Source organism: Lithobates pipiens, unplaced genomic scaffold, assembly GCF_037356315.1.
Source record: "Lithobates pipiens isolate NorthernLeopardFrog02 unplaced genomic scaffold, aLitPip1_a1.2 Scaffold_16, whole genome shotgun sequence".
Lineage (NCBI taxonomy): Eukaryota > Metazoa > Chordata > Amphibia > Anura > Ranidae > Lithobates > Lithobates pipiens.
Window position 1 is genome coordinate 616931529 of NW_027507748.1, and position 24784 is coordinate 616956312.

Consider the following 24784-nt stretch of genomic DNA (forward strand, 5'->3'; position numbering starts at 1 on the left):
AGAAAGGATCGCATTATATGCAGACGATGTCCTCCTATTTTTAGGGGATACTGGTCAATCTCTGGTAAGGGCAATTAAGTTAGTGGAAAATTTCGGAGGTTTTTCGGGCCTAATAATAAATTGGGGAAAGTCAGAACTGCTTCAACTAGACAACCCAGGCGTGGGAATTGCAATGGGGATACCGCGGCTGGAGGTGGTAGAGGTAATGAAATACCTCGGTATATACTTAACAGCAGATTTAGAGCAGTATGCTGATAAAAATTTGGTCCCGTTAGTGGGTAAATTTAAGCGAAGCTGTGATGCCTGGAGCCGACTCCCACTGTCAGTAGCGGGCAGATGTAGCTTGATAAAGATGATATGGCTGCCACAATTGCTATATGTCCTGCATAATGCTTCAGTGTGGATAGACAGGAAGTGGTTTAAAAAACTTGAGACCCTCTTCCGAAAGTTAATCTGGAAGGGCGGACAGGCGAGGATTCGACTCCAGGCATTACAGCAGCCAACAGATAGGGGGGGCCTAGCGGTACCCAGTCCCAGGAATTATTACTTAGCAGCTCAGCTGCAACATTTGGTGGGATGTGATCAGGAGGGGGAGGTCAATCCAAACGGTAGACTAATGTTGATAAGAGCCCCACATAAAACCATGGTGGAGGTACTGGAGGCAAGCTCTTTTTACCGTAAGAACCCCATAACAAATATGGTAAGCAAGGTATGGAGAACGGTAAAAAAGATGCTGGGGGGTAATGGATGGACAGAATACACCCCATTATGGGACAATATGAATTTGCAAGAAGTACGGTCAATTGGGAAAATCAGTACCTGGGAAAAGAAGGGCATAACTAGGCTAAGTCAAATTTACGATGGCAGTACTGTAAAAGCATTTATAGACTTAAAAAGAGAATTCGACGTACCGCAAAAAACATTTTATCGTTATTTGCAGCTTCGGCATGCATTGACAGCGCAGTGTGGTTCACAGATACCGGAATGGGATAAGATATCTCTTCCCCAGGAGATAATGAAAATAGAGAAACCCCAGGGAGCTATTTCTGCCCTTTATGAATTAATATGTAAGACTACTGAAACAGAATCAGGCTTAGTTAAACAAAAGAAGAAGTGGGAGGAGGATATAGGTGAAATAACAGAGGAACAGTGGAAGAGAATATTGGAATTAGGACCTTGGGTATCGGTCTCCCCGCCACAGAAGGTATCACATTTAATGTTGTTATATAGGGCCTATTTCACTCCTAAGAGGCTGTTACTATTTGGAAGAAGGACGGATGCCGACTGCCCTAGATGCCGAGGCCATGGGGATCTTATACACATGATGTGGAGGTGCCCAAAGCTTTTTCGCTACTGGGAAGGAATAGTAAAAATCATAAATAAAACTTTTGGGACCAAGCTGGACCGAGACCCCAGGACTTGTATCTTGGGGTATAGGAAAATAGCGGGGGAACCAAAAAATACCATGTTGGCAGTTATACGGTGTTTATTTCAAGCGCGGAAATTGATCGCGCAGAAATGGCAGTCTGATAGAGCGCCTCTTCTGAGTGAATGGACTCAAGTTATTAATGATTTAATTTGGAAAGAGAAAACTGTATATATACGAAGGGGAAACCTCAGAAGGTTTGAGAAAATATGGAGGCCATGGTTGAATGAAATGGGGTACCCACCTGATTGATAAAAAAAATGGATAAATGGATAAAGAATAGGGTAATATAAAATCTATAGAGGGTAAAATTTAGGAGTTGGTGTTCGACCTTGAAGGAGGGAGGGATGGGCTGGGGGAGGGGGAGGGAGTGATAAAATGCTGGGTGAATGGAAACAGAAAACGCTAAAACACCTTAACAAAAGACACATTCTTGACACTGTTCTGTATATAATTTGTTTGTAATCTGTGTAGTTTATACTATTACTCTCCTCGCATGAAGTAAAAAAAATAAAAAGGATCTAAGTAAAAAAAAAAAAGTATTAAAACAAAATAGACACCTTTGTCCACATAGTGCACTGATGACCATTGGGACTTGGGTTCAGTCCTTCTGAGCCCATAAATGTTTATGAAACAATCAAAGACATATACCTCTTTGCCCGTAATTTAACTTACAAATTCATGTATGATAAAGACAGACGGAATCTAAATCTAGAAAAAGAACTAGCAGAGAGAACTAAGGACTATTCCATGCAAGAATTCAGGGCTCTACGCGACCTCATGCTACTATATGATGAGGGACAGGTTGAAGTTGAGGCAACCCCGGAGGTTCTATCGACCCCGGTACCTGAGCCCCAACCTTTAATGAAAAGCACTCAGCCACAAAAAAACATCTTTAAATTAAGCTCGCGAGCATTCCCTGACCTTATGACATGTCCCACTATCTGGGCCTTCTTGACTGTAGTAATTAAATCATTGAAAAAACAGGATTGGCCTAATACCTATGTCAATTTAAACTATAAACAAAAACGGGCACTCTTAAAGCTACAAAAAAACCCTGATATTATTATCAAAACATCAGACAAAGGGGGCAATCTAGTCATAATGACTCACCAGCAATACCAACTAATGTGCCAAAAATTTTTAAGGAATCGGGCATGGTATACTCCATTAGATCCCTCAAAAGTAGAAACCTTTACAATAGAGTTTAGATCCCTAGTCATGGGGGCTTACGGACATTTTATGCACTCCCAAAAATACATAAGGACGAAAAAAATCCTCCGGGGCGTCCAATAGTCTCGGGAATGGGCTCCTTAACAGAGAACGCAAGTAGGTTAGTTGACTCATATTTGATTCCTCACGTCACAAGTCTACCCTCATACATAAAAGACACTACTGATCTTCTGCGACACCTTGAGGATGTGCAGGTCCCTCCGGATGCCCTCCTCGTGGCTTTAGATGTTGAGGCTCTGTACTCTAGCATCCCCCACGAGCAGGGCGTCCGGACGGCCGGCACTTTCCTCAAAAAACAAGACCATACAACCTGGCCTCTAAATGACTTCATATTGCAACTTTTAGATTTCATCCTAAGTAAAAATTTCTTTACATTTATGGACCAAATTTATTTACAAACTCAGGGCGTGGCGATGGGGACAGCTTGCGCACCCTCCTATGCAAATCTATATCTGGGGGGTTGGGAGCAATTTGTATTTACCAATGAATCTTTACAGATGTATCTTGACTGCATTCTTCTTTGGTATAGATTCATAGATGACCTTCTGATTGTCTGGACAGGCACTGTCCAGGCCTTAGAAGAATTTGTTAAAATATTAAACGTAAATACGTTCAACCTTAAATTCACATACACATATCATTTAACCCAAATTGCCTTTTTGGATCTCAACATCATTAAAGACAATTCGGGAAAACTAATCACTGATCTTTACCGTAAGCCATCATCTGGAAATACCTTACTACATGCCAAAAGCTTGCATCCCCGCCCCCTAATACGCAGCATACCGTACGCCCAATACCTACGCACAAGAAGAAACTGCACCACAGACCAGAAATTTCTGATTCAAGCAAAGAATTTACAGGAGCGCCTCCTCAATAGAGGTTACTCACGATCAAATTTGAGAAAAGCATTCAATAAAGCCTATGGGCGCACGCGAGAATCTCTACTCTACGGCCCCCCCAGGCCAGCCCACCCCCCCACAGTTAAGATCATCACAAAATACTCTGCACACCAAAATATCCTTAGAAACATTCTATCACAACATTGGCATCTTCTAACAGACCATCACACTCTAAATAAATATATTAGACAAACTCCTGAATTGGTTTTTAAACGAGCAGCTACCCTTGGTGACAAACTTACCAGAAGCCACTATCAAATTCCCGACTTAAATCGGCAAGGTCTTCGCGGTACTCACCCCTGTGGGAGCTGCCCTCGATGTCCGTGGATATCAGAGGGAACCACCTATAATCTCCCAAATGGAGAAGTTTTTCTTCCATCTTTCTATGCCAGTTGTGACACAAAAGGTGTCTACTTAATGATATGTGTCTGCGGAGCGTTTTACGTAGGTAAAACCATTAGGGAATTTCGCCAACGTATAGGAGACCACCTTTACTACTCATCGGGCGGTAAGCTCACTGCAGTGGGTCGCCACATAGGCATTCATCATCGGTATCAGCCCCAAGTGGTTAAATTCTTTGTCCTCGAAGTAGTTCGCGAAGACACCCGTGGTGGGGACTGGGACAGAGAGATTTTAAAACGAAAAACCCTATGGATAGAACGTTTAGACGCTCTGGTCCCGCCAGGCTTGAACGAAACAAAAACATATAAGTATTTTCTCAAATGAAAAATCTATACTTTTATGTATTAGCTGTTTCTTCTTGTTTACCCCAGTCCCTCAGTCTGTATGATATCTTGAGGGCCTGACCCACTGTCTCTTTCCTCTGACACCACCACAAATTTCTGGTGTCTGGTCATCAGTGCACTATGTGGACAAAGGTGTCTATTTTGTTTTAATACTTTAATTCAGTTATTTATCTAATTATGATTTCGCATTATCTTTCCACAGATCAAGTTAACGTATTGGTGAGAATTGCATATATAACAATATGTAAAAAATGTTGCCATTGTAATAGTTGTAATGCTTTTTTGTTTACCCCCCTTTTTCTTAATATTTATTCACAGTGTAAAACGAGGCATGTGATGCTCTAATCATGCTGTTGTAGGACCTAGTATGGAGTATGGGAGGAGACTCCCAGGGGCGGGCATGCGCCTCTCCGGCGGTCCTGATAGGCCCCCACACAGTGGGTGGCAACAGGTCCGCCTCAGCAAGTAGTCACCGATGGTTTCCTAGGTGACTATGGCTGATGCGCGTCGCCACGTTCTGGCGCATGCGCAGTAGGAGCGGCGGACCCGGCGACGTCATAGCCCGGCGCTCGCGCCGTGTTCGTGACGCCGCCGGGTTGGAGGTTAAAGGCGCGCCATTATGGCGCTCCTTTACAGCGTGCGAAACGAAGAACGGGGACCTTTCAGGCCAAAACCGTCGTTCGGACGAAGGAGGTGCAGGAGAGACGCTGCCGATTGGTATGAACTCCCTTATATATTATGTACCCCAGAATCAAATCTATACACTTGGTTGACCGAAGGAAATTTTTATTAGGTCAACACCGCACACCGACGACAGTTTGGGCAAAGATTTGGACTCTCCCTTTGACATAGACACAATGTCCACCGTGCATTAGATCCAATATAGATATATCCTTCTGGGCTTTCCTGGCACACCGACAATTGTACCTGGACTTTAATGTCTATTGGAACTGCCGCACTGCTTCACTTTTACCCATGCTGCTTCTTTTAAAGCTCCTGGCTATATTGGTATGTAATCTTTATACCCAAACTGTGACATAAATGTCCACGCTAAAGCTGTGCAAGTCGTTTACATATATATATCTATTATTCAAAAATTTCTAACTATTGTTTTGTAGCTGATTTTGAACCTCCCGTGTCCGCCCCAAAGGGTGGTCAATTACCTAACTCGGTAGGGACTACCCGAACTCCAGTTGTCCTCCGATATCTGCATGGTGGTGAGCTACATGCTTCGTATTCATATTTTTTCCCTTCTCTTATTAAACTGATTATAAACAATACATCAAATACTTTGAAATAAATATTGTTGTTTGTTAAGTAATATGTGATAAATTTCGTTTTAGACAAAAAAGGTCTCCTGAAGAAGCGACAGAGTAGTCACGAAACTAGTAGAGAAACCAAAGACCGTATTGGACATAAAATATTGTCGTAACAAATTTTGTCTATGTTATAGTCATAATATGTATTTATCTATGTATGTATAAATTTTCTTTTTTTTTAAACAAAACTTTTTTATAAGTAATAATAAATATTTGTATTTTTTATATAAACTTGGTATCAAGACAGTCCATCATTCTGTTGGGTGACTTTAAGAAGACCTTGCATAGTTCAGTAAGGAAATGCTGCTTAACCACTTCAATACAGGGCACTTTCGCCCCCTTCCTTCCCAGCCCAATTTTCAGCTTTCATCGCTCTATCGCTTTCAGTGACAATTGCGCGGTCATGCTACACTGTACCCAAATGAAATTTTTACCATTTTGTTCGCACAAATAGAGCTTTATTTTGGTGGTATTTATTCACGACTCCGTTTTTTTTTTTTTTTTTTGGCGATATAAGCGCAAAAAAGCGGAAATTTGGGAAAAAAAATATTTTCTTTTTTCTATTTTAAAAGAAATCCAATAAAATCAAATGTTGTCATAAATTTAAGCCAAAATGTATTCTGCTACATGTTTTTGGTAAAAAAAATTCCGTTAAGTGTATAATAATTGGTTTGTGTGATCACGGACATATGTACGCAAATGATCATGTACATATGTGTGCAGGTGATCACGTACATATGATTTTAGTGGGACATATGTGGGGGACATTTTTTTATTATTAGGGACATGTGTTTTTTTTATTTGGGGACATGTGTGTTTTGGGGACATATGTGGGGACATTGTGTTTATACTGTGTGGTGTGTTGTGTGTTGTGTGTTTACACTAGATTGGTGATCAGTGAGTAAAAAGCTGTAAAAGACAGCTCATACTCTCTGATCATCAGCCGGCTGCAGCGATCTGCTCTCCTCTCCTCAGTGATGACTTCTGTGTGAGGAGAGGAGGAGCCGATTGCCTGGCAACCGGCTGTTTGTTTACATCACATGATGGCCGTGATTGGACACGGCCGTCATGTGATCAGGAGGGCCGATCACAGAGCCCTCCTGCCGATCTGAGATGACACGAGCACATCGGGATCGCGCCGCTGCGCGGGCACACGCGCGCGCGATCCCGCTCCTTCTGAAGGACGTTCCTGAACGTCCTATCAGAAGTAGACGGCTCCCACCCAGCCGTATATGTGCATTGGCCAGGTGGGAAGTGGTTAAGCACATACTGCATCTATGACAACATTATGACTTCATAGTAGAAGAGTCCGGATGCTTAACTGGCCTGCCTGCAGTCCAGAACTTTCACCAATTGAAAATGTTTGGTACATCTTGAAATGAAAAGTAGAACAAGAGACTCATTACTGCTGAGCAGTTAGAATCCTATATCAGGCACAAATGTGACAACATTCCTCTCCCAAATTTCTGGTTATTGGTTTCCTCAGTTGGCAGACATTTACAGAGTGTTAAAGGAAGGGGATGGTACACTGTGGTAAGCATGGCCCTGATCCAACGTTTTTGAGACATGTTGCTGCCATCAGTTTCAAAATGACCTTAATTTTTTTTTTTATTAAAATGGTACATTTTCACACTTTAAAGATTTGATGTTTTCTATTGTGAATAAAATATGGGTTTATGAGGTTTGCAGATTTTTTCATTCTGTCTTTATGTTGATTTTACACACATTTCTAGAATTGGGGTTATATGATTTTGGAAGCTAAAACAGCTTACGCACAGATTATATATTTCAGATGTATATTTAGCTGCATATCACTCCTCTTTATGTTACAACTCAATTTCTATTATGCCTGATTGATTCTAAACATGTAATTTTCATCTTTTTTTTTTTTTTTTTTTTTTTTACTTTCAAAAATTGCGTTTTACTAATAGGCAACTGTCAGTAGAAAATGCCAACCTGCAGGAGAGTGTTGAGAAAGAGAGCAAGGAGAAGAAAAGATTAAGCCGCACCAATGAGGAACTGGTTTGGAAGCTGCAGACTGCTGATTCCATGAGCCCCATTAAAAACCCGTCATCGCCTATAAACCGCTCATCTTCTTCGAGTCCTTTATCACCCTCTAAAATCAGCTCTGCTCAGAGATGACACAATAACATTCAATAAGTGGCAAGCTTTACATTCTGATGTCCCAATGCTTTTGCAGTAAGCGGAGTGTGACGGCAAGCAGAAACCAATGTACCCTATTATACATTGGAGAGAGAAAGACCCTTTTTGATTATAAACTAGAAGCTAAGGAAACAAAAAAACATTCCACTACAATCACATAAAACGGAGAAGCCACATCAATATTTCAGGTTACATACAGTCCAATATGCTGGGATACTATATACAAAATATTTATTGTATACATGATTGCACACACTTTACAGGTTTACTTGTACGTAAATATGCTTATCTGTGTATATATGAACTAGAGCTTGTCTTTCTCTTTTTTTATGTTATTTTTTTTTTTATTGTGCTGCTGATCTGTTTAAATCAGCAATTTTTCTAACCTGTGCCTATGTCTTCTACCTGACTGGGACATTTGTGTCCACTCTGTTTTTACTGCTTGTTGTAAGGAGATAACACTGATCCATACAGTTGTATAAGAAGAAAATCGCCTTCCAGACAGAACAACACAATCACCAGCTCTAGCAAGTTAATACTGGACAATGCTGCCTACGCAATAATCCAATGCTTTGCTCGCATGTCAAGCCTTTTCATTTCCTGTGGCTTCTGTAGAGGCCCTCAGCTAATTGTCTACTTTTGGACTTAACCTTTTTGTACGTTTTCATGACATGGCCACCAGAGGGTGATAGGCTGCTTCTCATCCGAGAGCCACCAAAAGCCAGACCTCTAAAGATGTACATATAAGGCCTTCACTTTTACAATGATAACAGCGGGGAAAAGAAATCTTCGGGTTTCCATTGACTTGGACCCAGTTATGTTGGATTTAAATTCATTATTGTGTTATTCCTAGATGCTTCTGAATCTTCCATATTTTGTTTGTGTAAGGAAATACCCTTTTCATGATAGGTCTTTTTTGTATATTTTGTAACACACAAATGTCTATAGGAATCTGCCTGCGAAAAAGCACCTACTTTTCAATTAGTTTTGATTGCGATTCTGTGCAATTTTATAACTTGGAGGTAATTAGAAGATAGAGATATTTATTTTGGAATGTAAATCACCTTATGGTGAGTTCCTTTGTGTAAAGCAAATGGAAGTAGAGTGTAAGTTTTGTAATTGTCGTTTATTCAGCCACGTCTCATTAGATTTGCTCATATATGTATTCACCTCTTCCACTGTGATAAAGATGCTGCATTAGTGATTTCACTGAAGTTGGGAGGAAACTTCCTAGTCTGCGATACTTTGAGAAGAACACGGCTTGATGTGCATTAGAGGGTGAGAAAGAAGAAATACAAAGTAATAGTAATATTAGTTTAAATTAGTGATATATTTCAAGGGGTGGACTCTTATTATGGCTTGAATCTCCCACTGGCTTCTTGTATCTCTGGATTTCCGGTCCCTGTTTACAGGCATATATCGGAGGAGTTGGGATCTCAGGTATGGAGACCTCATTAGCAGAGTCCTGGACATACTGAAGCCAATGGGAGAATCAGCCTACAGACAGCTACCCAAAAGCTACACTAAGTCATGAGACTAAAGGACTAAAGTAAACAATACTACACAGCCTTGTTAAATCACATTCACAATATACACATACAATGAAATCACTATCATAGATGGGCAGATCTTGTTGAAGAACACAAAATCAGTAAGTCACTACTCATTGTCATTCTCCCGATGCGTGAGGTTTATGTTCACAATGTGTGTACAGAAATGAACACCCGTTGTAAAAAATGTTTGAGCATACTGTTTTACTGACCCCATGCATAGGGTGCCAAACACTATGAAGTTGTGAAAAGTGGTGTCCAGTATGTTCACAGGAGTATGTTCACAGGAATATGCTAAAATCAGTGGCCAGACTAAAGATCTACACTATAATAGGTCACACTTCTCATTCTTTTAGTTTAGTCTGAGGCAAATGTTTGTTTAGTTGGTGACTAGATCTGTGGATGCTTTTGCATCAAATGACCATAGCTTTTAGACAGAAAAAAAAAGCGCCAAGCCGACCATAGTGTAGTAGGCAAGTTTATTGTAGAGATCAAAAAAAGATTAAAGTTGCATTCACAAATAAAAGTAGATAAAAGGGTGTCTCTTAAATCAGTGAGCAGTCCAGATATCTGTGGAAATGGAAGACTGCTTTGCCAGAGCTACGGCAGCCAGGCACATGGACAGGGGAAGAACCACCGCTGTGGGACACACAAGACACCGCCAGATGATGTGCTGCCCTGGACATGTGTAGTCACAAGCGCTGTTAGGAAATGCATTTAGGAGCCTACAACCCACCTCCTTCTCCTTCTCTAGTCTTTTAAAGCTAAACTCAATAATCCCCCACCACTCTCTCCTAACTAGCTACTATGTAAGTAAAAGCCAAAATACTTAACTAAATTGTTGGTCTTGTGAAGCGCTGGGTCCCAGGTCTTCTATATTTTTCCCTGCAGAGTCATGAGTGCTTCACTGTCTAGGTGATGTCGACACTTATCAGCTGTCCAGCTATAGGGACCTCATACGATCCAGAAGATTGCAGCGTTATAATATCACAAGGGGGTGATTGGGTAATGTGGGCACTGACTGCAGCGTTGCATCACTTGGTTGCCATACATAGAAGCAGGGTTTGTGGGGGATATGGGTGACAGACTTAAAGGTAAGCATAAAATGTACTAACAAAAGGTTAGTACATTTCGGGGTTGTAGGATAGTTGAGAGAATTGAGGGAATGGACTATAAAAGGTCAGTAAAACCAATCTTGTAAAATACACAAACAAGCACAATGTTGGCCTCTTACAGCCATATATTTCATCCTGAATGACATTCAAATGGAGATTTGTCAACCTTTGGTCAACAGTAGCCCACAATTACACCAAATATTGGTTGACTAGCAAACAATTGGTATAGGTACTTGACTAACTTTAGAATCAGTTCTGCTGAAAATGTTTGAATATCCATTTTAGTACTTTAAAAGTACTGCCATCTTACTTGTAAAGAAAAACTACACTTCCCAGATATAAAGTTGGCAAACTGCTCAGAATGAAGACTTATTTCACCAACCAAATTCTCTTCATAAGGTTGGAAAAAGTCAGCAAAGCGCAGTTGCTATGTGCCATTCAGAATACAGAGGACATATGGCATGACTAATGACTGGCTAGTGGTGGCTAAAATAAAATAAAAAAAATGACAAACCCAAACATAGCAAGTAACAAAACCTACATGAACAAGACATGTGGAAGAGAGTCAGCAGTTCAATAATACCAACCCAATATTTAAGGAAACCCTGGGCTTGTTTACATCATCACCATTGAGCTGTGTTTTTCTGCACACCACCAAAATGCAGCTCAACAGACCTGGTATAAAAAAGTCATGGGACATTCCATTGCAGGCGTAATCCTAAAAAAGCAAGTTCCCTGGCTGTTGACCATGTGGATTCAAAACATTTTTATTCACTAACCTAGAATAATATTGCATATCAAAAAATCCTGACGTGAATACGTGTTCCTGGTCTATTGCAGAGGAGAATTATGACAGCCAGGCAACTACCATTTGTAGAATTACAGGCTCAGTGATTCTTTCAGGAAAGGTTTCCTTTAAACAGTTTTCTATACCTGAAGTAGAAAATGGTCACCCAGACAAGCTTTTCCTAAGATCTCAGTCTTGGCACCCAAGCATTGCAGGTACTTCTAACGCACTATTCCTAATGCACATATTCCTGTAGAAATGGCTGTGCAAATACGTGAGTGCTGAAGCGACCACCAGCTGGAACTGTGTCAAGTCAGAGCAAGAGAATGCCACTAGCACACAAAGGACCTCCAGAGTGGGTCCAAAGTTTTAATCAGTGATCACAGCGTTACAGCAGATTGCAACGTTTCGAGGCCACAAAGAACCCTTTCATCAGGCATGTGACATCTGTTGTAACAATGTGATCGCTGATTAAAGCTTTGGACCCACTCTGGAGATCCTTGGTGTTCTGTTGACATTCACTTGCTCAAGCAGTGCAGGTAGTCACTCCCAGGGGCATTCCTTCTCAGTACAATAGGGGCAATAAATCCAAGTTTCTTGAAGGACTCTTAAATTGGTGAGGATAAAAGAAAAAATTGACACAAAAAATTGTAAGAATGGAAAGCAAAACAATTTGCAAGGAACAATCTTAGCAGGTTAGCGCCACAAGCAAACTTATCTTTCATCAACCGTATTTCATAAATTTAAAAAAATACCTTGGTATTTTAAATGTTACTATATTTTATTTATATATATTTTACAAACACACACATACATATATCTTCTATAAATACACATACACATGTGCTGGATCATATTATGGATGTCAATACACAATAAGAGACGGAATCTACTGGAGGGCATCTAACAAAAATATACCTTAATCATTACTTGAACCTGGTCAAAATTTCCCAACGTACATCTGACCTTTACCCCAAGAAGTACTAGTGAGCCACAGGATGGATATAAACATTACAGCGCCACAAGCAAAATTATGTTTCATAATACATATCAAACGTGCACTTCTTTGCCACTCTATTTCCATTCCAGGAACCCTGCGTTTCCTGTGCAAAGTCCCTCCTGAACTTTGCCCTATATGGCCAAAACACCTGATTCATTTTAACTGCAATTGTGCCTTATTGACTATTACAGTTGCATCAGTATTTTATACTCATGTGTGCCCTTTTAAAAAATGGACATTGAATTAAAATTGAACAATAATTTTGTTTAATGGTCCCCAGCTGGTGTAAAAATAACAAAGCAGCTCTGGCCATAATAGTCACCTCCTCTTCACTGCTGTCTTCCTTTCCACAATTAGATGTCCTTAGTCTTCAACTGAATTCAATTGAATTACATCATCCTGAAAGATGAAGGACTTACTGTGAGTGCCAAAAAATGCACTTCCCATTTATTCCCAGATTCTCTGCCCTCTGACATAGTGTCATCCCATCACCCTGCACTCACATTCAGTGATGTAGAAGGGGGAGCTGACATCATTAGGCTATATGAATCATTGAGAAATGCCCAGTGCTGTATACAAGGCAAGAATGTAGCAGGATGCCAAGTGGCCACCCTGAAGACATCCAGGAAAGGCAAGTATAAAAGAAGAAAAAGACTAAATTACATGCAGGGGGAGCAATGAGTTTAGGTTTAAACACAGCTATGCTATAAATGAAATAGTTTGGTAAATATAGTAAATCTTGTGAAAAACAGCTACTATTGAGTGAACTACGTGTAAGAGGTCATGTTGCATTCTTGGGCCACATCATTTACAAAATCCAAATTGTCTATAGAAATGCATAACCTCTAATCTAGTAGAATATAGCAGCCCACCTTCACCCTTCATTTGAATACAGGGTGTTTAGGGACAAAATTACATTCTCTGTTCCAACTCTTTCATAACTGTTCCTCAGCAAATTTGAAAACCCCACATGTATATGACTGTCTCTTGGATTTTGAACCATAGAAAATAAACTTTTGTTTTAAACCTATGTTTGTGTTGTGAATAAGGAAGAGTGACTTAGTTCACAGAGAACAATAGTTCATAGAAAACTATTTGAATCTATGTCCTGTGTGGTGACTACACAAATGACAAACTCATTGTAAGTATATTAGCATTTCCCTCTTCTCACCAATGCACCCCTTAGGTTGAAATAACTCATCCGTTCATAGGAGACCATGGCTAACCTTTTCAATCCAGTAGGAAGGTTAAAGGCAGAAAAAAACAACACATTTTGTGCAGGTAAAAAAATCAGCAGATCACATGTGCAATGTCAGATTCTTGCAGACTGTCAGTACCTCCAATACCGGCAGGCAGTTAGTTAGTGTGTCCAGGTAGCTTAATGGACTACGGGAGGGCTCACCAGCGTTCTCACAGTTCATTGATGGCTGATGGTACTTGTAATTTAATCACAGAACTGTGAATGACGTTCCTGTGTGGGCTGAGCCCTGCACATACTTGCCGCTTTCAAATTGTTACAGCGGATGCCGGGAAAGGGTTATGTTCACAAGGAGAGGGGCAGATCGGGGAGTGAAGTGATGGATGCGCAACATATTACATGCGGCACCCCAAATACAGGTGTAACATGTTGAAAAAGGTTAACCTATCTTTTACGGTGCATCTAAACCCAAATCTAAAAATGTCAGATTATACTGCCACCTTCAGGAGGTTGAAACACTGGCAAACTGATTTTTTTTTTTGTAAGCTAGCACTTATAAAAATACATCCTCTACCCAGCATGCTTAATTTTTTTTTGCTAGTGTTCTAGAAGGATAGATGCCTTTTCCTCACTTCTACTGAAACAACTATCCAACGATATTTTTGCTAGTCTTATTTTCCACTCTAGAATTACTTGAGCAGTTTGCTTGTAGAGGCTCTAAGTGTGGTCCAAAATTACAATGGGTTGTTTCTAGCCCAGTTGATGCAGTATGTACTATCCTGCATTTAAAAGATCGGTTTGCTGTTTCAGCTATATTAGAACTCCCACAGCCACAAAGACCTTTCCATTACACCCACTATTTAGGTCATTCCTCTATGAGGACTTGAAACACCCTGTAGCATCCTGGGACCTTCAAGAGAATGCCGAAAGACTTTCCCCCTTTGAGAGTGAACTTATTGCTTAGTGGTCTCTCTGCACCGTGGATGTTTTTTTCATCTAGCCTTGATGCAGGAGTTAATTCCTTTAGATACACTGTGGTGGTAAAGTCACTATATCTGTTGGACCTTTCTATGGCCGTTTCTCCCTCCCCCACCCCAGTTGAACTGCTTTTGGACACCCTGCCTGTTTCTGAATTCCTGTTTACCTTAATAGACGATAAAGAAAATAAGATTTTTGTACTTTCCGCAAAATCCTTTTCTTAAAGTCCATTGAGGGACACAGGTCCCACAACTCTGTTTTTGCACCTTTGTACTGCTTGCTCACAAAACCGAGGCATGCTGGGTAGAGGATTGATTATACAAATGCTTACAATGTTTTTATCATTTGCCTCCTATGGATGGCAATATCACTCAACAGAGTTCTTCCATCAGAATCTCACTTATGTGTCATCACTGCAGACAGTGTCTTTGATCTTCTGAAATAACCTCTGTTGGTTATCCACTTCAAAGGTTATACTCTATGTTCATAGCCACCTTGAGCTAACCAGCTATTCAGTTTTGTTGTCGATTGAAAAATTATCCCCAATGTAGTTCTATTGTCGTCATGGTTTTATTTCTACCCCCAATTAGGTTGGCCAGGCCTTTGGCAGGGACATATAATTGTACTACTTAACATTTCTTGTGAACTAGGTCAGATTCGAATGCAAAGAGTAATATCTCTTGCCTTTCTCCCATAGCATCCTTCTTCCTACCTTCTCTTCCCCATTCCCTCTCTCACCCCCATCTCTGCTTTTCACATCACTCCCGCTCAGCCCCCTTCCACACTATTCTCCATTTTCCCTTCATTGTTTCATCCTCATCAAGGCTACTATCAAGGTTTCTCCCACAAACTTTAAATTGTGCTCTTTGCTCATTGCTAAGTGACTCATTCACTCCAAGTGGTGGCAAATGTTATACTTTATGCACAAGGCTAAGGTGTGCATAATCCTCTAATGCCGCGTATACACAATCGGAATTCTCGTCGGAAAAAGCCCTGATGGTTTTCCCGATGGTATTCCGACGGAACTCAGCTCAAGTCACACCAAATTCCGATCGTTTATAATGCGGTGATGTACAACACATATGGCGGGACTATAAAAAAGAAGTTCAATAGCCAGTAGCCAATAGCTTCTGTCCCGTAGTTGAATCTGAACATGCGGGATTTTTGGCACGTGGGAATTGCATACACACGATCGGAATTTCCATCGGGAAAATTGAGAACATGCTATCAATTTTTGGCTGGCAGAAATTCGGACAACTAAATTTGGATGGAGCATACATATGGTCACATTTTCCGATGAAAAGCTCTCATCTGTCTTTTTCTGGCCGGAATTCCGATCGTGTGTACGCAACATAAGAGATCCAATTCTGTCCAAATCACACATTTACACTCCATAACCTTCAGCCTTCAAGCCTGCTCCTTGTGGGTTACATCTTTGCTGCTGCTCTTGATCCAACTCCTCCCATCTCCTCTAGGAACATGTGAACCCCAGTTTATATGCGAGGCCTGCCCCTGCAAATACAAGTTAATGATTCGACCAGGGCTCTCTGTACAAACTGCCTGCACCCCCTCCCTAGCCCGCCTTCCTTCCAGAACTTTCAGTAGAAGGTAAGGGAGACTCTTTCAGGGCAGAATGCAGGTTCCACTAGGGATGAGCCTGGTGTTCAAGTCGAACGCCTGTTCGGCGAATACTGAACGTTATGGGCCGTTCGCGCCAAATTCGTGTGGCGCACCCAGCCCACAATGCACTGCGCCATCGCAGTGCATTGCCGGCTCATGATTGGCCAAGCATGCACTGTGACCCCACATGCTTGGCCAATCACAGCGCCGGTAGCGAGGAGAGCCATAATTGGCCACAGGCAGGATGCCTGTGGCCAATTATAGCTCAGGGGGTTTAGTACACGCCCCACACTATATAAGGCCGCCAGCGCGGTGGCCTTGTGTAGTGTGTTCCGGCGTGCAGGGAGAGAAGGATAGGCAGGGACAGTGTGTTCTTTTCTCAGGCATCTGCAGGAGTTAAAGTGGGTGTTGTGCGTCTCCAGCACAGTATACACCTGTATCTACCCTTTATTGCTGGTGTTCTCTAATACAGGCATCTGCAGGAGTTAAAGTGGGTGTTGTCCGCTGGGTAGCTGTAACAGACACTGGACTGCATTATAGAATTTGAAATGTTACCGAAAGAGTGTCTTAAGGAAATGGCTAGCGAATAACTGATTTGTGCACTGTACTAGTTGTACTAATGTACCGAATAGATGAGAATTTTGTTTGTTTTGTATTGTAAACCCACAATAAAAACTATTGAAAGATAAAGTGGGTGTTGTGTGCCTCCAGCACAGTATACACCTGTAGCTACCCTTTATTGCTGGTGTTCTCTAATACAGGCATCTACAGGAGTTAAAGTGGGTGTTGTGTGCCTACTGCACAGTATACACTACCCAATTGCTGGTTTTCCCATCTCCCTACAGGCTATTACTATGCCTGGAAGGCCAACAAGGGGAGGCAGACAGTCACGAGCAAATAAAAGAAGGCAAGCAGGCTCTGTGTCTAGAGACAACAGTGCTGTTCGTGGACCCGGTGCATCGTCAGCACGTAGCCATGGGACACGCTTGTCCTTATTTTCGGCAGCTGGACGTGTTGAGCTGCATCATGCCGAAGACTTGGTAGAATGGATGACCAAGCCCTCCTCATCCTCTTTATCCTCTCTCACCCAGGCTCAGGGTACTAGCAAAGTAGCTGCCAACGTGTCCTCTTCCCTCATCTCAATGTCATCAGTCACTCCTTCCCTAGACCCATCATGTCCTCCTGAGGAGTCCCCCGAACTGTTTGAGCACAGTGTTGGATACATGCTCCAGGAGGATTCCCAGCGTTTTGAAGGCTCTGATGATGATACCCAGCTAGAGAAAGGCAGTAGCATGAGCGCAGAGAGAGGGGATGCTCAAGAAGGACAGCAATCTGGCAGTCACGTTCCACCAGCTGCAGCATATTGCCAGGTTTGCTCCAGTGATGAAGAGGGAGGGGATGATGAGGTCACTGACTCCATGTGGGTGCCTGATAGGAGAGAGGAGGAGGAGGAGGCACATTTCCAATGAGGCAGGATGCCCTCCGGGGGCCAGCTTAGGGGCAGCACACCGACTGAATCACACCACAGAGCTCCGCCTGTGCAGGGCGCTGCCTCTGTGCGTTATTCCAAAAGTTCTTTGGTGTGGGCCTTTTTTGAGACAAGTGCATAAGATCGCACCGCTGCTATTTGCAACATATGTCTCAAGCGTATCTCGCGTGGCCAAAACATCAGCCGCTTGGGCACCACATGCTTGACCAGACATATGTTGACCTGCCATGCAGCTCGTTGGCAAGTGTACCTTAAAGACCCACACCAAAGAACAAAGCGGACCTCTCCACTTTTTCTCACGGAAGGCGATTCCGGCTCTCTAATGGCATGTGGAAGGCAATGTCAATGCCTCGTTGGACAGGGCGATCAGCAGTAAGATGCATATTACCACTGACTCATGGTCCAGCAGGCATGGACAGGGCCGTTACCTATCCTTCACGGCCCACTGGGTCACTCTTCTGGCAGCTGGGAAGAATGCAGGACAAGGTGTAGTAGTGTTGGAGGTTGTTCCGCCACCACGGCTTCAAAATGCTACTACTGATTGTGACACACCTCTCTCCTCCACCTTCTTCCTCCATGGCCTCTTCCAGTGCTTTGTCCTCGGAACTAGCGGTGCTCCGTAGGCGTTCAAGGGGCTACACAAGTACACAGGCAAAAAGATGCCATGCAGTGCTTGCGATGGTTTGTTTGGGGGACAGGAGCCACACTGGGCAGATATTTTGTCAGCTTTGCAGGGGCAGGCCGAGAGGTGGTTGACACCATGCCAGCTTAAGTCAGGAATGGTGGTTTGCGACAATGGCACCAACCTCCTCTCCGCCCTCCGACAGGGACAACTGACCCATGTGCCCTGTGTGGCTCACGTCCTTAACCTTCAACCTTTAACCGTCCTTAACCACGGTTCTTGGGCAGGTTTCCGGGCATACAGGATGTCCTGAGGCAGGCTAGGAAAGTCTGTGTGCATTTCCGCCGGTCATTTAATGCCAGTGCTCGGCTGGCTGAACTCCAAAAGGAGTTGAACCTGCCTAAGAACTGCCTTATATGTGACATGCTCACCAGTTGGAACTCAACGTTGGCCATGCTGCAGAGGGCCATCAATGAGTACCTGTGTGACAACGGCACCAGGATAGGGTCTGGGGGCTGTTTTTTTTTCACCACGGCAGTGGGGCATGATCAGGGATGCATGCACCTGTCCTGTCACCATTTGAGGAGGCCACGAGGATGGTGAGCCGTAACAGTGCATGCATCAGTGACACTGTACCTCTTGTCCACTTGTTGGAGCACACGCTGCGTGGAATAATGGACAGGGCACATGAGGCAGAACAGAGGCAGGAAGAGGTGGACTTCCTTGCCTCTCAAGGCCCCCTTTATCCAGACAGTGTTCCTACTGTCCCACCCATCACACAGGACGAGGACGAGGAGGAGGCGGCTTGTGTCAGCATGGAGGTGGAGCCTGGCACTCAGCATCAGCAGCAGCAGTCTTTTAGGGAGGATTTACAGTCCCAAGAAACCCGCGGACTTGTACGTGGCTGGGAGGAGGTGGCTGCGGATCATGTTGTCCTTAGTGACCCAGAGAACTCCGGACCGAATGCCTCAGCTAATCTACACTTCATGGCCTCCCTGATCCTGCAAAGCCTGCAGAAGGATCCTCGTTAGTGATGGCCGAACGGTTCGCCCGGCGGTCGTTTCGCGGCGAATTTCCGACTTTCGCCGTCCGCGGGTTCGAACGCCTTTTTCCGTCGTTCGCCCCGGCGGACTTACGTGTTTAATGTATACAAGAACTTTAACCTTTCGTGACACGTTTATCATGTGTTACAGGACAACCAATTGAGACATGACAGCTCATGGACACTTGGACATTCCCCCTAACCTATAAATACACCCGATCCGGTGGCCATTTTACATTCTTTCTTCTGTCACTGTAGGGAAAGGATCCTGTGTGGAGTAGGGACAGAGAAAACGCTAGCTATTTGGTACACAAAAGTTCTTTTCAGGACTGGTATAGGTGTTAGGTCAGCAGCCTGAGTTTCTTTTGTCAGTTTAGATAAAGGGACAGAGCGCTGTATGCTGCTATTTTAGGGACAGCTCAGCCAGATTAGTCTTTCTTCATCATCATCATCATCATCATCATTAGCTGTTACTATCAGGTCCACAAAAGAGCTGTTCCAGCTAATCGTTCCAGCCTACTCTTTTTTGCCAATTTGTATAGGGACAGGCAGGAAGCAGTGTGTCAGGCAGTGAGGATAATTTTAAAGACTTGCTGTTACTATTAGTTCCACAAAGGTTCTTTTCAGGACTGGTATCAGTGGTACGGTAATAGGCTTGTACACGTATAATATTCTTTCTTCCAAATATAGAAAGAATATTATACTTGACTGCTGCCCTTCTGCTGCAGTCTGCTAATCATTCACAACTCACTTGTTCCACAAAAGTTCTTATAAGGACTGGTAACTTGGTCTGTCTAGGGTGCTACGGTACATAGGCTTGGGTGCGGTACAGTCTGCTGTTCTGTAAGGACCGCTATCGGTCCACAATAGATAGGGTTGCCGTGCACTACTGCTGACCGCTGCCCTATACTGCAGCAGTCCTTCAGCGGTATAGGGACTGACGCACAGTCTGCTAAACACTAATACACAACCTGCTTGGTCCACAAAAGTTCTTATAAGGACTGGTAACTTGGTATAGGGTGCTACGGTACATAGGCCTGAGTGCGTTACAGTCTGCTGTTCTGTAAGGACCGCTATCGGTCCACAATACATAGGGTTGACGTGCACTACTGCTGACCGCTGCCCTATACTGCAGCAGTCCTTCAGCGGTATAGGGACTGACGCACAGTCTGCTAAACACTAACACACAACCTGCTTGGTCCACAAAAGTTCTTATAAGGACTGGTAACTTGGTATAGGGTGCTACGGTACATAGGCCTGAGTGCAGTACAGTCTGCTGTTCTGTAAGGACCGCTATCGGTCCACAATACATAGGGTTGCCGTGCACTACTGCTGACCGCTGCCCTATACTGCAGCAGTCCTTCAGCGGTATAGGGACTGACGCACAGTCTGCTAAACACTAACACACAACCTGCTTGGTCCACAAAAGTTCTTATAAGGACTGGTAACTTGGTATAGGGTGCTACGGTACATAGGCCTGAGTGCAGTACAGTCTGCTGTTCTGTAAGGACCGCTATCGGTCCACAATACATAGGGTTGCCGTGCACTACTGCTGACCGCTGCCCTATACTGCAGCAGTCCTTCAGCGGTATAGGGACTGACGCACAGTCTGCTAAACACTAACACACAACCTGCTTGGTCCACAAAAGTTCTTATAAGGACTGGTAACTTGGTATAGGGTGCTACGGTACATAGGCCTGAGTGCAGTACAGTCTGCTGTTCTGTAAGGACCGCTATCGGTCCACAATACATAGGGTTGACGTGCACTACTGCTGACCGCTGCCCTATACTGCAGCAGTCCTTCATTGGTATAGGGACTGACGTACAGTCTGCTAATCACTAACACACAACCTGCTTGGTCCACAAAAGTTCTTATAAGGACTGGTAACTTGGTATAGGGTGCTACGGTACATAGGCCTGAGTGCAGTACAGTCTGCTGTTCTGTAAGGACCGCTATCGGTCCACAATACATAGGGTTGACGTGCACTACTGCTGACCGCTGCCCTATACTGCAGCAGTCCTTCATTGGTATAGGGACTGACGTACAGTCTGCTAATCACTAACACACAACCTGCTTGGTCCACAAAAGTTCTTATAAGGACTGGTAACTTGGTATAGGGTGCTACGGTACATAGGCCTGAGTGCAGTACAGTCTGCTGTTCTGTAAGGACCGCTATCGGTCCACAATACATAGGGTTGCCGTGCACTACTGCTGACCGCTGCCCTATACTGCAGCAGTCCTTCATTGGTATAGGGACTGACGTACAGTCTGCTAATCACTAACACACAACCTGCTTGGTCCACAAAAGTTTTTATAAGGACTGGTAACTTGGTATAGGGTGCTACGGTACATAGGCCTGAGTGCAGTACAGTCTGCTGTTCTGTAAGGACCGCTATCGGTCCACAATACATAGGGTTGACGTGCACTACTGCTGACCGCTGCCCTATACTGCAGCAGTCCTTCAGCGGTATAGGGACTGACGCACAGTCTGCTAATCACTAACACACAACCTGCTTGGTCCACAAAAGTTCTTATAAGGACTGGTAACTTGGTATAGGGTGCTACGGTACATAGGCCTGAGTGCGTTACAGTCTGCTGTTCTGTAAGGACCGCTATCGGTCCACAATACATAGGGTTGCCGTGCACTACTGCTGACCGCTGCCCTATACTGCAGCAGTCCTTCAGCGGTATAGGGACTGACGCACAGTCTGCTAAACACTAACACACAACCTGCTTGGTCCACAAAAGTTTTTATAAGGACTGGTAACTTGGTATAGGGTGCTACGGTACATAGGCCTGAGTGCAGTACAGTCTGCTGTTCTGTAAGGACCGCTATCGGTCCACAATACATAGGGTTGCCGTGCACTACTGCTGACCGCTGCCCTATACTGCAGCAGTCCTTCATTGGTATAGGGACTGACGTACAGTCTGCTAATCACTAACACACAACCTGCTTGGTCCACAAAAGTTCTTATAAGGACTGGTAACTTGGTATAGGGTGCTACGGTACATAGGCCTGAGTGCGTTACAGTCTGCTGTTCTGTAAGGACCGCTATCGGTCCACAATACATAGGGTTGCCGTGCACTACTGCTGACCGCTGCCCTATACTGCAGCAGTCCTTCATTGGTATAGGGACTGACGTACAGTCTGCTAATCACTAACACACAACCTGCTTGGTCCACAAAAGTTCTTATAAGGACTGGTAACTTGGTATAGGGTGCTACGGTACATAGGCCTGAGTGCGTTACAGTCTGCTGTTCTGTAAGGACCGCTATCGGTCCACAATACATAGGGTTGCCGTGCACTACTGCTGACCGCTGCCCTATACTGCAGCAGTCCTTCATTGGTATAGGGACTGACGTACAGTCTGCTAATCACTAACACACAACCTGCTTGGTCCACAAAAGTTCTTATAAGGACTGGTAACTTGGTATAGGGTGCTACGGTACATAGGCCTGAGTGCGTTACAGTCTGCTGTTCTGTAAGGACCGCTATCGGTCCACAATACATAGGGTTGCCGTGCACTACTGCTGACCGCTGCCCTATACTGCAGCAGTCCTTCATTGGTATAGGGACTGACGTACAGTCTGCTAATCACTAACACACAACCTGCTTGTTCCACAAAAGTTCTTATAAGGACTGGTAACTTGGTATAGGGTGCTACGGTACATAGGCTTGAGTGCGGTACAGTCTGCTGTTCTGTAAGGACCGCTATCGGTCCACAATAGATAGGGTTGACGTGCACCACTGCTGACCGCTGCCCTATACTGCAGCAGTCCTTCAGCGGTATAGGGACTGACGTACAGTCTGCTAAACACTAATACACAACCTGCTTGGTCCACAAAAGTTCTTATAAGGACTGGTAACTTGGTATAGGGTGCTACGGTACATAGGCTTGAGTGCGGTACAGTCTGCTGTTCTGTAAGGACCGCTATAGGTCCACAATAGATAGGGTTGACGTGCACCACTGCTGACCGCTCACCTATACTGCAGCAGTCCTTCAGCGGTATAGGGACTAAGAGTTTTGTCACAGGGTCATTTAAAAAATGACATGCAGAGGAAGAGGCAGGCCCTTCCGCAGGGGTGGTAGGGGTAGGGCAGGAGCAACAGGCTTGAGCCAAAGTGGGAAGTTGCAGAAGGTGCGTTCAATTACTTTAAAGGATGCACCAGACTTGGTTGAGTGGCTCGCTCAGCCTTACTCTTCTGCACCCTCCTCATCCTCTCGATCTGCACCCTCTTCTTCACTCTCTGCTATGTGCACCCCCAAAGACACTACCACCAACAACACGACCACCACCACCACCACCACATACCTTCCGCTTGAGTCACTGGAATTATTTTCCGATCCATATCAAGAGGACATTTCTGATGCGCAGCCACTCTTGGTATTGGATCAGGAAGAGGAGGTAGCAACAAGCGCTACTCAGCAGTCTGACGCCAGTACCCAGATCAGCCCAAGGAGGAGGTTGGTCCCCGGTGTTGCTGCCTACTCCGAGATCTCTACTTATAGCGGTGGGGAAGGTGACGTTGATGATGACGTGTCTAGTGATGTCACGTGGGTGCCCACAAGAGAGGAAGAGGAGGGGAGTTCAGAGGGAGATATGGACCAGCAGATAGGGAGGAGAAGCAGCAATGACTTACATTGCACAGCAGGGACAAAGCAGACTGCAAATGTATCAGGAGCGAGTCATCGACCATGTACGGTCACATCTGGCGCTCCCAGGACACCGGCACATGGCTCCGCAGTGTGGGCTTTTTTTAACGTGTCCGCTGCTGACAATAGCGTTGCCATCTGCAATCTTTGCAGTCAACGCGTTAGTCGCGGTAAGCCCAATACTCACCTAGGGACGACCGCCTTAAGAAGGCACATGAGCAGCCATCACCGAGCCCAGTGGGAGCAACGGAACACACAAAGCCACACTGCAGGCTCTCACCGTCCAGCCTCGTCTTCTACTTCTCCTTCTCCTCTCTCCTCACAATTGTCCTCCACTCCACCTTCCATCACGCCAAGCTCACATTTTTCTGCAAAAAGGCAGGCTTCCGTGGGCCTAATGTTTGAGCGTAAAAAAATGATGACGCCGGATAACCCTCTTGCCCAACGGTTGGCGGCTGGCTTGTCAGAACTCATAGCCCGCCAACTACTGCCATATAAACTGGTGGACTCGGAGGCCTTTCGCAAATTTGTGGCCATTGGAACACCACAATGGAAGGTCCCAGGAAGGAAGTATTTCTCAGAGAAGGGCATCCCAGAGCTATATGGCCATGTTCAGCGGCAAGTGAATGTATCTCTGGCACACAGTGTCGGTGCCAAGATACATCTGACCACAGACACGTGGTCTAGCAAACACGGGCAGGGAAGGTATATCAGTTTTACTGCCCACTGGGTGAACCTTCTGACGGCCGTCAAGCATGTAACCCGTGGCACCCGTGTAGATTTGGTTTTACCGCCACGGATTGCATGCAGGCCTGACTCTTCTTCTCCTCCTCCTACTCCATCCTCCTCCCTCTCCTCCTCAGCTGCCTCCTCCTTTTCCGCTGCTAGCGTCTCTTCCACTGCACCGCCCAAGCTCCCCAGAACCTATTCCACATGCC

At 44.3% G+C, this 24784-nt stretch overlaps 1 protein-coding gene across 1 annotated transcript in view; it reads left to right on the plus strand.

The window, feature by feature from the left end:
* Window positions 1-13271, plus strand: part of MTUS2 (microtubule associated scaffold protein 2) — a 1194608-nt gene extending 1181337 nt beyond the window's left edge. Inside the window, exon 17 of the mRNA XM_077484081.1 lies at window positions 7558-13271. Coding sequence (XP_077340207.1) covers window positions 7558-7768 — 211 coding nt within the window. The 3' untranslated portion in view covers window positions 7769-13271. The remainder of the gene's footprint in view (window positions 1-7557) is intronic.
* Window positions 13272-24784: the final 11513 nt, after the last annotated feature.